The 17,146-nt window shown below is 42.6% G+C and overlaps 1 protein-coding gene across 1 annotated transcript in view; it reads left to right on the forward strand.

Moving 5' to 3' along the window:
* CDR2 (cerebellar degeneration related protein 2) overlaps positions 1–17,146 on the forward strand; it is a 136,774-nt gene that overhangs the window by 78,982 nt on the left and 40,646 nt on the right. Inside the window, exon 3 of the mRNA XM_086940763.1 lies at positions 12,347–12,495. Within this exon, the coding sequence (XP_086796889.1) occupies positions 12,347–12,495 (149 nt within the window). The remainder of the gene's footprint in view (positions 1–12,346; positions 12,496–17,146) is intronic.

The following is a 17,146-nucleotide window of genomic DNA, read 5'->3' on the forward strand; positions in this document are numbered from 1 at the left end:
TTAAATTTGCTTTGGAAAAAAATAAAAAGCTTCCAGCCTGTAGATTAACCCCTGATCCAATTAAAACAAGCATTTGCAATGCAATAGGTCTTGCATTACAGAAAGTTTAAGCTATTGGCGTTGCATTATCATTTGCAACGCCAATAGCTCAAACTTTTATGTTATTTTTGAATCTTGGTTTTTAATTTTGCTATGTTTTTAATGCATTTAATAAAAAGACATATAATTTCTACCACTTGTTTACTGGTTTTAGGTTTGCAACTGGACTGTCTTGTGTTCAGTTGATGTGGGATCAAGTGGTTTGGTGACAGTTTGCGAGTGGTGCATATTATTGAGTATACCAAAGGAAGCACAACACCCTGGAAATATTGGACACTATTAGGGAATGCAAGAGTAAGAAAAGCAAGTGAAATATATATGAACAGCATGGATTATTTTAACTTTTCTACACTCATTGTTCATCATTCGCTGGGTCTTTCTGCCTATAAAATAAGGTCCTAAAAACAGGGTCCCAAAAGGGACCCGTTTCAAAGTCCTGAGAAGAGAGCAGTGCCCTTGATTTTCGTCCTGTATTTCAAAACAGCACTTGCACTTTAACTCTAAAAATGAACCTCTTAACGAGCACTAAGGACCTTCATCTCTATAATGGTCGCTGCTCTCATGCCTTGAACTTGTCCTAGATTTAATCAGAAGCACCAGTGCACTACATTAAAAAAAATTGATTTTATAAAGCAGCACTTGCATATTACTTTTTCATAATGCACTGTCTTAGTTCGCTCAATGAGTATCTGCACTTCCATCTCTATAATGGTCTCTGTTTCCTAAAATATGTACCTTTTATTTTGATCATATAATAAGCACTCTCATTTTAATCTAAGTAGGGTACTGGTCCCATAAGGATGTATTCAATCTGTCCCCACCAGCCCTGGACTCTAATTGAGCATCAACACTTTAACTCTTAGCACGCCGTTGCACTGTCTGATAAATGAGGCTCCTGAAGCTAGAGGTACAGGTTTTTATTGAGTTTATTGTTATGAATTTATGTTGACGGATTAATTGTATATATTACTGTTTTAAGGTGCTCATCATGTATAACACTGAAATGGTTTTCATTATTCAAGTATTAAAGAATGATATAATGGTCAAGTCCGTTTTTAATTACTACAGGGTCTGAGAATCAGACTACTTAAGGCCCTGTCTGAGTACACATACAAGCCCGTACCAAGTCAGTTGATGCAACAGTGCTGACATGGTAAAGGTTCAACCTGAGTGCATTCATTCGCTCTTGTAATCTACAAAGCAGTGGTAAGACTGCGGATACGATGCGCTGAAACGTGACGATAAATGTAGTGATTCGGCACTTCTTGAAAGAGTAAATTTCCATCTTCGGCCCAAGTTCTCAATGTGCCCAGAGGAGGGGATATCTTGTCTTCTATACTGCCAGTGCCCTACTCCACAAGGATATGCCATGCACCTTGCCACCGTACGGACCAACTATCCATTAGTCACTACAGGAACTCTGGCCACCTTCGTTAACCCGCACAAAACTACATTTCAACGATAGGCTCTCCACGCACGGCGCAGATGCCAGTGCGACTCGCACCCTGTCTGATGCACTACATTCAAGCAAAGATGGAGGTTTCATTGTACTTATGCTTTATGACTTTATTCAGCAGAGCGCACTGTAGCCCACCATGCTGAGAAAGCCGAAGGTTTGTAAGTTATAACTCCACTGACTTTGGCAATCGGAAGTTAAAGCGGCCAGCAGCCATAGAAGTGCCTGGGGGGGTCGGGGATGGGAGGAATCACCAAGGGACTTCCTGTGTATTGGCCTGGCTCAAGAACGTACTTCACCGTCTGGTATGATAACCGATTGATAACTTCAGCTTTACAAATACACCCCAATACATTCAGCGGGTTCTTTTTCATCTTGCCATGGCAGCTATTTTAACTTGCAGTACAATAATGTCTAGCGCACGGTCACTAAAATGGAATTGTTTTTAAATATGCTCCCAGTAGCATTTCCTCCACACACGATGGCACACATATACGTGACATCCTTCATGTTTTATGCACAATGATGCTCCTTTAGCCTGATGAGGGAAGCCCGATAGGCACAGAGCAGCTTCCTAACTCGTGAATTTTAACACGCTCCATCCATTTGTGCAGACGAGAGAACACAGTAAGTCACTAGTGCCGGGTTAGATGGGATCTAAAGTTGCATTATTCATCTGGTTTTCTTTTATTCACAAAGTTTCTTCCGAGACAAGCTTTAAAAAGAAACAACGCCTATTTCGCAACTTTCTAGAAATACAATTAGAAGCCGGAGGTGGCAAAGAGAAGACTGTAACAAGCTGCGAGTGGTGCGCAATAGCGCGCGCTCGTGTGAGGGAGCAGGCCATCTGTTTTGCATTATGGCGCACAGGTCTGGGCACGGTAATGTAAAACAGATGTCATCCGTGCAGGTAACGGACACCAATAGGCCGTGGGCGGAGCAAAGGCGGGACATGCGCCCGCCTCTGCCCAATTGCGTGCTGTCTTTGTTTGAAAGACGCACGCACGAGTGGTCAGCATTCTGAAGCCCCTGCATGAGGTCTCACACTGCGCGTGCAGTGCTGCACACTGCAACGCTAGGCACGAGACCTAAAAACTGGTCAGGTAGTCTCTATGCAGAACATGTCAAATGTCGACCATACTGAATTGGGCAATTTCCTTAAAATGGAAATAGGAGTTGAGTTGCAGTTTCTTCCTTCAACACAAAGCTCCACAAATTAGCTATCTTGTGCATGTGCATCTGCTTTATCCACAATGTTGCTGCATCACACAAAGTCTCTAGAAGGCTTCTGTACAAAGTGGTGGTGGTGTCACAGACCCTATGCAGCACTGAACGAAAATGCATTTATTTCCTCCGATCACCGCAGCGAGATAAGAGAACCAACCCATAGCAGTCTGACAAGAGCAGCCAAGCACAAACAAAGAGTAGGAACGCAAACAAGCACTGGCAAACCCAAAAAATAATTTTATGAAAGTTATTGAGCAAAGCACTGGAGTTGAAAGTAACTTTTTGGTGGGGGGGGGGGAGTGAGTATGTTCACAGGCAAAAGGCCGTCTCTCATAGTGAGGGATGTCAATGGCTGAAGTGGACTGACCCATTGCCCCTAGGTGAATGTGGTGGATGGAAGTAAAGAAGGAATGATAACCCTCTTCACCAATTTGTCTGTTCAGTTGACAGTAACCTCCTATTTGTATGTGTGTTTATATTTTTTAAACAATACTCTGGTGGGACAACGCAAGCGGTCTGAAAGGCCAGACCTAAAAATGGGCAACCGCAACAACCAACCGTTTTTTTTTAATGCCCTCCCTTTTTTTCTTATTTTCATATTCAGTTTAAGTCATTGTACAAGGCCTGGTGCTTATTTTTTTTTTAAGACTAATTTCTCATTTAGTTGGAAATTTCCTGTGTCTAACGGCCATAAGCTCAAATGCTGGCATGATGAACTCTGTGTTGCATGCGAAGTTAAAGCATCATTAACATAGTTTGTTTGGTGAGTGCGAAACTGAAATATGAAATGATGTTTAAAAACAATTAGTATAATCTTGGTCCCTAATGTTGACACCAGTCGAAATGAAAGCTTTTTTTTAACTATGATTGGCTGAACATATCGAAGTGAGTGGGAACCAATATGAACTGATTTCCACTAATTTTAAACATTTCTATTGTTCCATGACTGCTTACAGTGAATTTCATTAACAATATTTTTAAGCAGTTAAAGCATACCCTTTATTCTGCAGCTGTGCCTAATAATCGTGAACATTATTATTTTAATTTTGCCTCTGATGTGCTGTGAAACATCTAAACTGCATGCACTCTGTTGCAAATGCTTTTTTGTTACAATTTGACTACAGAAGATACGTGTTCTGATTATTTGTGATACAGATCCCTTGTCTGTCAAAGGACATGCGATTAGAATAGATTAACCCGGACAGACAAACATACCTGCAAACAAAGCAATCTCGAAAATGCAAAAATGTGATAACGTTTAATTTTATCTTGCGGTAGATGACAGGAAGGTGTGCAGCTAAATCGTACAGTTGCCAAGTGTACATATTGTGTAACCATTCTTCAAATACTAGTGTTTATTTATTTATTTTGTTTAGGTCTTGCCTAGCGACATTTGAAACTTTTTTGCCAACATCATACTTACAAAATATGTACATTTAAAAATACATACGGGGCTGACGGTCATTTTACTTCTGTCCACCGCAGTGTAAGGCATGGGGCAATGAATGGTTCAACCCCCTTGAGTCATTGCCTGATCAAATGTGCATAGCTGCCTGAAATGAGGTACAAAAGCCCTGCGCCGGGACTGCTGGGTCAATTCATTTCTATATTTTTGTAAATGTATCTATTTGTTTACATATTGCATGTGTTTGTAATCTATAAGAAGCATTTCATGCTTGTCAAGGCCAGACGTTTTGGCTTTGTCAGTGCTTGTCTGAGTATGTTTTTAATTTTCCTTGCATATCTTTACACTTGGCTTACAGGAGGCACCAGATACTTTTGGAAAAACTTGATGCTCTTTTGGAAATGGTGAACTATTGAGTTTTGCACCAATTTAATCCAGAACACATTTGTTTAAGCAGTTGGTTTAAAAAAACTATTCCGCCTTGTTCCACTCATTCTCTAAACTGCCTGGTTCTGTGGTGGTTTTTAGGTCTCGCCTAGACAATACATGTGCTGTCTCTTCGAGAACCTTTTGTTTTCTATCAGTGGACTTGGGTACACCCATTCTATGGCTTCATTGTCACTCATTTGCTTGTTTCTTATTCACCAACTGCCTTAGGCTTCCTTCCCCTTCGTGTGTGTGTCCCTTGTCTGGTGCATGGATGCATTAATTCTCTCCTTCCACTGCTCCTTTTTTAAGCAGTACTATTTTCTTTGGATTTAAGAACTCTGCAACAGTGTGCCCTTTTCAGCTGGCTCCTTCGTGTACTTCGCCCCTGTTGCACTGCTCACAGTATGCTTTCCCCTATCTCCCCTCCCTCCCTCCTTCCGTTACCCATGTTGGCTTTCCCCTACTTTACGTGCCTCCTAACTTCTATTGTCTGTGTTATCTACCCCTCCCTCTTTCGTTTGTGTTGGCCTCCCCATTCGCCATAGGTCTCGCATTACTGAAAGCTTCAGGCAAAAAGAGCGTGATCATTACGGCTACCAGTCATAAGCATTGTCAAAGCCAGTAGATCAGGCTTGCATTTTGAGTAATAATCTAAAAGCTTAAAGAAAAGTCTTCTGTAGCGATAAAGGGATTGCTTTCTGTACACATTACTCGCATTGGATAAAGACTATTATGCATGATAATGAAAAATTTCCTAGCTAACGTAGCTGAAAGTTTCAAATCTATTAAGGACTCTGAGGCGAGGATTATGCTTCTGAAAATGGACAATGTCTTGGCAGTTCGTTATGTGAACCATTTGGAGGGCACCAGGCCGAAAGCTCTATTAGAATTGGCTTTGAATTTACAGGGTTTCCTTGCAGGCTTTACCAGGGCAATTCCTCTGGTAATGTTGTACCTATCATTTGCAGGGTTCAACATTCACAAGCAGGACGCCTGAAGACATGGAATGGGCTGCCTTCGCGCTCCAAAAGAGGAAGAGGGGACACTAACAATGGACTGTGTATTGGACTGAGATGCCCTGTTTGGTCACTGTCTCCCTGTCACTGATTGGATGTTACCATGTGTTGTTTTTCTTGACTACTTTCCCTTTGGTTCATGGGAAAGACTGCCGGATCCAGCTTCCAGAGACTGAAATCTCTGAAGTGGCATGATTGGAAGTCCGCCTCCAAGTTGTCTCGACCCGGTAGATACTCCGCAGTGACCAAGACATGGCTGTCTAGGCAATACTGCCAAAAACTTGCAGCCAAATCCGATAGAGCTTATGACATGGTGCCCCCCCAAATGGTTCACGTAACAAACCGCCGAGACAGTGTAGTCTTGTGTGCGCCTGAAAATGGACAATGAGTCTCTCGTCCAGCATAATCCTCGCCTCTGGTCCTGACAGATTCCAGTGCTTCTTGAGATGTAAATGAGTCCCTCCGGTATTGCAGTGTGAGCACTCCATATGAGACAGAGTGATATAAAAGCTAGGATGCAAAGACGCCTCTGCCCTTTCCACTTGGGTTAGTCCCCATGATTAATAGGTCAGGTTTAACGAAGTGCACACAATTGTAGTAATTCAAACCCTCTAGCATCGGATTCCATACAGAGCCCTGGAATTCAGAACCTCTCGGATAACAACCACTGATGGCTTTTATCTAGATTTCTGCCCAAGAAGATTAAAGCATAAGAACCTTGAATATAGAATATCTAAGATCAAGGTATAAAAGGCATTCTTGTTTCCGTGTTTGGGTCCATTCGAGGCAGAAAATCCTCGAAATGTAATTCTAAGAGTGCTCAGACTGTTTACAATGACAATCGATAAATGCATTCAATATAGGCAATGGGTAAAGAATTGATCGTTTTTCGACATATGATCGAAGGGTATTTTAAAACCATTGAGCACACTGAGCTATTTTATCATTTGTGGTTTTGCATTAAGATGGGTTTTACTTCTTTCATTTTGATTGAGCCAGTCGCGGCTGAAACCGCTCTATGGACATCTCAAATACTAGCATGAATTTTTTTGACTGGAAAAAGATGAAGTCCTTTGCATTTCCAGTGTTTTGCACTGGAATCTATCTACCTTAGATCTCTGCGTTTTGCAGCATGATCACTACTGCGGACTGCAGTATTTTTCGCCCTGCTGCACTGTGAAACAGACACTTTTAAATAAAAGTTTTTCTGAAATCCTACAGACATTTGCAAGGTGAAAAAGGTCAGTTGGTGCCACTCATTGTGAGGATCTGGATGCAACCATAAATTCACCAAAGGCCCCAGCCCCCTCTCCCCTCCCCCAGAGCCAACAAGCAAAAACAAACTAAAGCATTACATTGCTAGTTGTCTAGCCGAACATTGCGCTGGAGGTATGTGGCATTGAGATCTGATGAGCGGCACATTGTGATAGGAATGTGAATGTGCGGTAACCATCGAAGGGGTAAGCAGTTGCCGCCCGGACCCTCCAAGTGGTGATGCCTGATTTTCAGCCCTCGGTGCATCACGGCCAGCGAGAAGAACCATGCATGCAAGCTTAAACGCTGCATGCCACCCCAGAGATGAGTTAAAAAAAAGAAAGGCGTGCAGCCACCATGAATATCAAGCTTGGCGTGCAGCGCTGCATAAAAAATTTATATTAAAAAAAGGATTTGGGCAAGCTGCGCTGTAAGAAAGCTGCAGCTCCGCCTTATGTGCTCCTTAAACAAATATCATTTTTAAAAAACAAAAAGGATTTGTGCTAGTCACGCCATAAGAAAGTTGTCCAGCTGCCATTATGGAAGCGCCAACGAGGCATGTCGGTGTGCTTTTAAAATGGAAAATAGTACTCACAAACGGTAAACAACAGATCCTGATAAACACATGTAACGGGGAAGTCTTCATGGGAGGGTACAACAGAAGAAAAGGTGGCACTGAGGAGGGACTAGAAAAGAGATTAACCAAAGAAACAAAAGCATTTGGAGAAGACAGTCAAAGGAGCCTATTAAAAACATCTGCGGAGCTTAATGCCCATTTACTGAGTAAAGCCTGTCTCGGAGAGACAGCGCATGCGCTGCCTAGGCGAGACTTAAAAAGAAAGCTGTGATGCATACAGCACTGGCGGCGTCATAGCGTTGTTTCCCTCCAGTCCCTCTGTTATCCATGTTGCTTCCTAGAAGCACTGACTGCGTCATAGCACTTTTATTTATTGAACTTTCAGCTATGCTGCAGAATAACTGTGCAGCTGTACACCATGCCTAAAGAAACCTTCACAAAGGAATTGGGGAGGTGTGAGAGAGTATGATATTCAAGTAAAATGAAAATTCCCTTAAGTGCACAACACTGAAAGCGGGTACACCTTTCTGTTGCACTGATATGTAACTGCTGATATAGCAGGTATTCTTTTAAAGAAATGCACTTTGTAGACTTGTGACACAGGCAAGAAACTAAAGAGATACGGTTTATCTTAAGATAAAGTTGCTGACTGGTGTTTGAAATGTTCCACTGATAATGTTTTATTGTGCCAACAGTTGCTTTCATGACTGAATAACAGATGTATGGAACTCTGATTATAGGAGTTTACCACAGGGTGATAAGCTATAGATGTAATTTCAATCTCATGATATATTCTTGCTGTGTCTTGATTGAATAGGTTGTGCAGTGGCAAACTGTGGAAGTTGTCTCAAGGGCTGTATTACGGAAGGAAAAACAGGAAGTGGTTATGAGGAAGCAAACAACAGTGGTTTGCTTTCTTGAGTTTTTACTGTTTGCTTGTCTCAAGCTACTTTGGGGATAATAGAAAAGGGACAAAACAGTTAAACTCATAACTACCTGCACTGTGGTATTGGTGGACTTCGAGATAAAAACGAGCTGTGGAACATGAAGTTGAAATCTGACTAAGTGTCCAAAACCTGTTTGGAATTGTAACTCGTATATAGAGTTTAATGCTTACTTAGCAATGTAAAGCCATGCAGCAGTATTTGCATGTGCGCCAGGTTTTACCTTCCTATTTACCCATTTGTTCCGAGATACTGGGATAATAGGCAGAGCCTGTTTTTTAGGCCGAGTCTGATCCAGCGTGCATGCGCTGCTCTGTGAGGCTTCTTTTAATCACTTTAAACTTCTATATGTGGGTCTGACTCCCCCTTACGCATTGGGTTGGCTGTTGCCTGTGTCAGTTTGTTATTGTAGTCTGCAAATGGCTAAAGGCGAGCGCATGTCACCTTTTCTAAATGTTCACTCCCATAGCGTTTTGCTCTCGGGAGCGAGCAGTGGCGTGCAGGCTGGCATCTGCATTCCTCCCGGGTCATGTTACACAGAACGCGTGCTTTTGCTTGTTTAATTGTGTTTAGAGCTGACTCCCCTCTGACTTGTGCTCTGCAGCCCGTGGTGACCAGATGTGGGGCGCTCCTCGGTCATTGATTAACCCGTAATTACCACGGTTTGAAGTGATAAATGAGCATGCGGCTCACCTGAGCGCAAGTCGCTGCGCTCGCAGAGTTGAAATCCTGCGCCGCCATCCCCTCTCCCAGACATGGGCCAGGCTCACAAAGTGCAGGTCACTCGGACGGGGCAGTGCATTAGCGGGCTTCCACTGTGAGGCTCCGTCACATCGCTGCGCTCGCAGAGTTAAAATCCCCCGCCGCTGTCCCCTCCCGCTCCCGCAGACACGGGCCAGGCCCACAAAATGCAGGTCACTCGGAGAAGGCAGTTCATTAGCGTGCCTCCGCTGTGAGGCTCCGCCAGCAAGTGTGAGCATGAAGGCTTCAGCGGGCCGGCCTCTGGGAAATTAATAAGGCCTGACTGTTTTGGAGTGAAAGGTCACCGGTAGACCTTGTTCCTTTATAACATTTGTTTTTTGTTGTATCTAACCAGGTTTTCAACAAAAGAAACCAGCCTTTTGTGCTGCTTTGAGATTCATCGCGGGCCAGGCAGCCGGAGCTGAGGACTGACTGTTGGATTTTTCCAGAAGGAAATATTGCAGCATGGAAACGCTTCCCAGCTGTAGGAAGGTTATTTGCACAAGTTTTGCACTTGCGTTTTTACAGTTATTTGATCACATTTGTAGTCTCTGCTTCTTTGCGGCATGCAGAGTAACAAAAGAACCGACAGCCCCAAGCTTAAAAAGAGCATTCACAGGGGGTAGGAAATGAGATTACCCATAGAAAACATGTTCAAATCTTATGCGAATTTGCTTTGCGTGCATTTTTTCAAGGCAGTCTCTGCAGACACCTGTGCAGAAATGGACACGATTGTTTTCCCTCTATAAATAAACCTCGAGTCCTCGTCTAAATTATTAGATGTAGCTTGTCCTCCCGTTGAAGAGAAAACACTGCAGTAGATCTCTGGCTATCCTAATGTTTTACACGGCGATAAAGTCTGCGTATGTATTTTAAACTACAAGGACAAGCACTGACATGAACTGTAGTTCATGAGTTCAAGGGTTTGCAAGAACCGTGCACATTGTGAACCGGACTTGTTCATTTCCAGTCTTGACTTCCAGCTGTATACCATGGGAGCTGTCGTGGAGGTGTGGTATGGGAAGGATTCTCAGTTCCCTTCATGACGCTGAGGCATTAGGATTATAGTCTGGCATTGCTTTTTATAAAACCATGCGTTCCGGCGAGCCGTAGTCTCAAGCCGCAATTTATAACTGCAGTACGGCTAATAATAACTGAGCTTCTACGTTTCTTAGGTCCGCACGCATATAGCACATTGGCTCAAGATTTTTACTTTACAAGCAAAAACCTAGACTTAATGAGCTACTCCTACCTGGGATTTATGTAATAATACATTTTAAAAGGTAAGGCCTGCACGATACAAGTTGTTCCCTGGTGGTTTCACTAATACCTTTTGTGATTTCACACAACAGGAGCGCTGGTGAAAGGGAGCACATGCAACATTTTAGTGGCGGAATGCAAGCACAATCGATCCTCTGCAAAAAACAGAGCGTGTATTTAACGTGGTCAAAGGTGCGTTGGGATATAGGGAGAGATCACAAAAGGTTTGGATTTTCCCAGCCGGTCCAGCATGTGTGGTCTCGCTGTGCCTATCAGACGAAGCCTTCTGGTTGCACTAACATTGAAGCTCAGGCGTAGTTTGCTGAATGGTTTACCTGAGATTTCCCAACATAGAAAGCTGTACCTATGCACCAGCCAGAGCCTAAGAACTTCTTGGAGTTTCCTGTTGTTCAAATGGGTACCATTTCTGATATTTGTATATTTCCTTTGTCTTCATTGCTTGATTTGGCTCGTGACAAAGTGTCACTCTTAGTCATTGAAAATTCATTATTAATTGCACTGGCATTCTGAAAATGTCACGTATCAATCTGAAACCTTGGCAGCTATGCTAGGTCCATTCCAATCACTAATTTACTGCAACAAGGCCCCTAACACCATACTGCAGCAGGTGTACAATCTGCAAACTACACATCAAAACCTTGCTGCACTGCTGCCAGACCTCTCGTTCCGCATCAGAGCATCACTGCATGTTGCTGCACTTGACTGATGGTTCTTTAACTGCAATGCTGCCAGGACGTGCTCACTATACAGATGTCCCTTTACACTGCAAAACATCCCCCAAAGGACAATTGAAACTGCTGTGTAGGCGGCCATGCATGAGTGCAAAAAGTTTTTTTGGGTCGACCCTGGGCAGCGCATGCGCTGGGCTGCTCTGCGAGACATGCTGTATTAGAGTATGGACTTGAAACCCTGCCCACTCTCAGCCCACATTTGTCACTGGCTGGTGTCATTGTCCTTTGTAAATGCTAGTTTTAGATTTATAAATAGGCCTGCTAGTCCCTCCTTAGTACAGCCTTGATTTTCATTTGTAACCTCGCAAGTGGACTGGCCCTTTTACTTCTGTTGTTACACAGTAGGTCTTATTTAGTCTGTGACCACTATTTTCTTTAATGAGTTTCTCCTACTGCAGGCACCACATGCTCTCCTGTAACATTCAGTGTGCCACGCACGCTTTCACTTTCCAATCAGCCAGGGACAATGGCTGCTTCTTTGAAATGCAATAAGTCTCGCATTTACAAGAGTTTGAGCTGTTGGCATTGCAAATGATAATTCCTTTTATTTATGTGTTAATTATCAAAACAGATCGATAAAATGCATTGCTGATTACAATGTCAATATCTTAAACTCTAGCAAATGCGAGACCTATTGCATTGCAAATGCTTGTTTAACCTGCTAGTGCAACTGTTTTAATCTCTACCGTGCAGCTAGTCGTAAATCCTGAAGTAAACATGCAAGCAGACTTTTCTTTCAGATTGCACTCGTTTTTTGTTTTTTTTAATTTGTTCTTATTGCAATCATGTACCTTGAGTGATATTTGAATGAGGCTTTTTTGTCTTTTTCTTTATTGTTAAAGCCTCTGGGCCCAGGTTGTTGGATTGCTGGACCGCTGTAACTCTGAATTAACATTTTACATTTAATCTGGTTGTAAAAGAACTGTCCCGAAGTAGGTAACTAGCATTCTTTAAACAATCCATTTTATATACACCCTTGAGATTCAGACATCACCTGTTTTCGTGATATAAAAATAGCAGACAACTAAAAGTTCATGTTGCCCTGACTAATTCTTAGACTGCTAGGTGTGTCTCATTTTGTGAAGAAAATTACAGACTGATGCAACCGTGGAAACCATACCAATGTATATTTGTTTCTTTCTAATAGCTTTGCCTTACATATTCAGTTATGTGTTTCACCTCACAGTACCTTGCAAAGCAGTTGGATCTCTTGCGTCAGTCGAATGATCAACATGCAAAAGTCTATGAGCAGCTGGATGTTACAGCAAGAGACCTGGAGGAAAATAATAAAAAGCTTGTTTCAGAAAACCGAGCAGGACAACAAAAGATCCGTAGGTAAGAATAGTTCACCTTCAGCGTTCTCTTTACCCCAGGAACAAATCCCTTTGACTGTTCTCATGCCTCTAAGACCTTATAAAATGTTGGGAATGTATCCGCCTCTGGCACAAACTGGGTAGGGCCCGAGATGATAAATGCCTGCGAAACTGGGGTCCGAAGAGTACCTTCCTACATACATTGTGTGGGAACTTAAAGAATACAGGGCAGAGGTGGTACAATAACTAGAGGACGCAAAAGGAGTATTGAGGAGCAGTATTGATGTGAAAGTAATATTGGGAATATGGGGGACTCTGATGCAACGGCGCACAAGCAAATACTGATTAACCTTGGTCTTTTAATTGCAAAGAGGGAAATCTTCCAGAATCGGGGTGGTACAATGCACCCGCTAATACAAGACTGCGTGAGGTGAATGGATGTGTGTCTGGTAAAGGAAACATTTATCTTCAAGGTAAGGGATGCCCAAAAATACTTAAAAGGGTAGGAGTATGGTCTATAGAAAACTAGGGGTGCTGATAGTATTTTGGGGTAATACAAAGACACTGTTGGCTCATGTAGTAACAGTAATTATGAAAGTAGCAGCTACACCACTTATCTTTTATGGGTTCCAGAGTAGCATGCTACTCAACAGAATTTCACCGTAGGAGTATATGACAAAGACAGCATATGTTGCCTCCAAGGTACTTTGTGGTGGCACCTTCCAGCCAGCACCTTTTGAATCTTGAATGTATCAGGCTGGCGGAATGTTTTAAATAGTCTCTAAATTGCAAATTCTCATGAATTGTGAGCCTGAACTCCTAGAGGTAAGAAGTCCATGAGGTAGTATTTCAGCTGTGGGCATTTAGGTGGTCTAAGAGTAGGGGGAAATTCTGGCGCGATAGGATTTATGAAAAAGAAACTGCTTTGGATTGCTTCACACTTACTAAATGCATATTCTATCCTATTAAAACTGCTAATGTGTGCACAATATATTCATGTCAATTGAGTTGAATCAGGTACTCTGGCAAGAGATACTTGAGGTAAGTGGTGAAGTGGAGAGGTGCCAGGAACCCATCTCATATTTACTGGTTCCCTGCAACAGTTTAAATTTTCAGGATCAGAAGGTGCACACTGAAAAGAAAGAACTACCCCAGGAAATGTGACTACATTGCGTGGCATAGGTAACTCCTTCTGTAATTATCTCTGATCATGGCACTCTTTCATATCTTAACACCACAACAGACATGCTGTTGGAAGGGGGACAAAAAAAAGTTAGACTAGTCTATACTATCATTCATTAATCAAGAAATACAGATGTACATTTTATACGCATTGAATCAAAAGTGCTAATAACTCCACCAAAGAAATGTTCACCATATTGAAGTCTCTCAAAACACACGAAGAGAGAAATTACATAACTGCTTCTGTAGAGAGCTGTAATAATGTGTCAGAATTGTTGAAGTGCGACAGGGTACTAGCTCAGCCTGTGGAAGTCGGACAAACTTTGCAGGAGTAACTCTGGATGAATGTAAGATCCAGGAAATGGAAGAACTCAAAGCCATAGCAAAAGGAATAAAATCTGGCTCCCCTTTAGGACCGTCACGACCAGAGATAGTAATGGAGGGAGCAGACTCGATTATGCCATATATCGCAGAGATCATTTCATGTTACATTCAGACTGGTGTGGTCCCCACCAAATAGAAATCATTGTTGGAGCACACAGTATTAGAAAAGCTACGCCCTATTTCACTATTACAGTTTGTGGCCAAGATCGCAGAGAAAATAACTAATAAACAGCTGGTAGACCACATCAATATTAATGATCGATTGCACCCATCTCAGTCAGGTTTTAGAATGGCACACTCCACGGAGTCAGCACTACTTATGGTCACTGAAACACTGAGAAAATATGCAGACTAAGGACAAACTGCTGCACTGATCCTGCTGTATCTCAGTGCGGCGTTTGATACCGTTGCGTATAAGTTGCTTCTCCTAAGACTAGAGGCGTGTGGCATCAGGCGAAGCGCTCTGAGGTGGATGACATTGTTTCTTTCCGAACCGAGCTTCCAAGTTGCACAACAGACACACCTATCTGAGAGTATTCCCATGCTCAATTTTGAGCCCCACTCTTTTTAACCTCTATGTGGGACCACTGCTGAACGAGTGGAGAAACAGAAGGTGTTGATCGTTTCCAACGCAGATGACACACAGCTAATTGTACTGCTGTGTCAAGATGAGGATCAGGCAGCAATCTGCTTCTCCAAATGTTTAGAAGCGGTGGGAGACTGGATGTCGAACCATTGCCTCAAGTTAAACTGGAATAAGACCGAGGTACTGGTTGTAGGCAAGGCGCTAACGATATGGATGTCCGCGTGGAGGCCTGAATCACAGGCCCAACTCCATACCCCAAAAGCAGAAGTGAAAAAATATCGGAATCTGGTTTGAGTCCAAGTTGACATTTGACAATCCGATTCGGAAGGTAGCAGGTAAATGCAATGGGGCCATGAAAATCCTGATGAAAGTCCTTGACTTGTTGCCAGCTAATGCCAGGAAAACCATAGTACATGCGGTAATAACTTCCAAATTGGATTGTGAGAATGTACTAAATCTTGAAGCTACAAAAAAAGGACTATTCAAATTACAGACGGTTTAGAATGCGACGGCTCGACTGGTACTTAGCCTTCCACGAAGAGGTAACATGAAGAAAGCCCTGCCAGTGGAAAAGAGTCCTGTTTAAGGCAATGTGCCATTGTCACCGCATTCTATTAACCCCTTGGCCGCGGCCGTAATTTCACCACGGTGCGGCAAAATTCCACGTGTGCACAGATCGGATGGCTCCCGGCGGCCGTCCGATGCATGCAAGGGGTTAATTACGGCCCAAGGTACCTTCAACCACTACTAACCCAATACATCCCAGGACGGAGTTTAAGATCTATGGGGAAGGCACTGGTGACCGTACCGAGAATATTTAGAACAAGAATGGGGGCACTCTCATTCAAGTACCTTGCAGCAAAAATCTGGAACACCCTGCAATTGACCTAAGAACAGAGCCATGCGAAAGTAGATTTCGTAGACCGCTAAAGTCCTGGCTGTTCGCAAAAACTGAATAAGTGTAATTTGACTGGTCATTCAACGTGCAGTCGCATCTTTCAGAGCCTATGTCTGATCGCAGGGACACACCGATGGTGTAACAATGCGCTCTACAAATTAATAAATAAATAAATATAGCTCCCTGTGTAGCGACAAAACAATCAATTTTGGAAAAGGTGATGGACAGAGTTTCTGAATGATGCATAATACTCCTACCCAGTCAAGAGATCAGGGCTTGATCCATCACCGTTTTTTAGCTCACTACACCATCCCAGCTCAGAACCTGGCTATATGCAAATTAGTCTGTTCCTGTCCCACTGCATGATGGGAACAGGGCAAACCAAACTACCAAGCCAATTCTTATACTGGGAATGTGGCAAGACAAAACAATACCAGATCTCGCTGGTGGTACTTTTTGTGTGTTGGACTGCATGGGTGTTAACATCTCCGGTGTAACATGCAGTAAGTACTCTGTGTTCCGCTTTAAGATGGAGGTAGTTAGTTTTCTTAAGTTCAGATGCTTGCTGGAGTAAAGCACTTGCTTGAGCTCTCCTGTCTGTTTCCGCACCTGGGTGCCGTTTGATGTCCACTATGTGAGCTGTGTAGTGTACAAGATCAAACCTATACAAACTGAAGTGCCAAGTAGGATATTCACCCATATTAAATCATGCCTTTTTTTGCACAGAGGTATGTTAGATGAGCTGCATGCTACTCTTGTTTAAAATGTTTCTTTACCACGTAAACCATTGAGTATTTGACCCATCTTTAATCTTGATCTTATATGCTTTGTGCATAAGCTTGTTATTTTTTGTGATCTAACTGTCCTCAAGTGCTGGAAGTTGCATTGGCAAATATGAAAATTGCATATTAAAATCCTTTCCATTCTTCATAACGGCTACGTAAGGCCCCATATGTGATGACTATTAGGGTTATGCAAAATTCCGGTAATTTGCATAGTTACGCAAAATTTTGGTAAAATGACGCATAATTATGCAAAAATCAAATATGGTATTTGGGCTATATTTGGTGAGGAATGTGTTCTTTCACAATTTTTGAGGAAAGGGCGCATTTTGCACGTAATGAATGGCACTGGTAACACAAGTGGTGTGAACAAAACCTGATTGGTCGTTTATGCATTATTCACAGTAAAATTATAGCGTGAAAGCACAGGAACAAAGCAATTACCCAACGTGGCATAATAGTTATTTTCATGAATTTAGATAAGACCTAACTTGACATTTCTGAACTGATGCATGATTACACAGGCATAACCGAAATTTTACCCAGGCCTGATCACAATCCCTGCTCGGAAGGCGGAGGTTTCCAAAATAATATATGGACAGACCTGGTTATGAAGGCAGGTCAGTAAGTCTGAGTAGACGTGTTCCAAGACACAACAACGATCGGGCAGTGCTGGAATCGAAAACAAAGAATACTGATCACATGGGTCTATGGTATTGATCCCCTGTGCATAGTCTATAACCTATAGTTGACTGCCGTCACATTCTTCCATCTATTCATTTGTTAAACCTCTGCACTGTCTAATGTGAGGTAAAGTAATGTGTAGTTGTACTTTTGTACA

Source organism: Lissotriton vulgaris, chromosome 10 (assembly GCF_964263255.1).
Source record: "Lissotriton vulgaris chromosome 10, aLisVul1.2, whole genome shotgun sequence".
Classification (NCBI taxonomy): Eukaryota; Metazoa; Chordata; class Amphibia; order Caudata; family Salamandridae; genus Lissotriton; species Lissotriton vulgaris.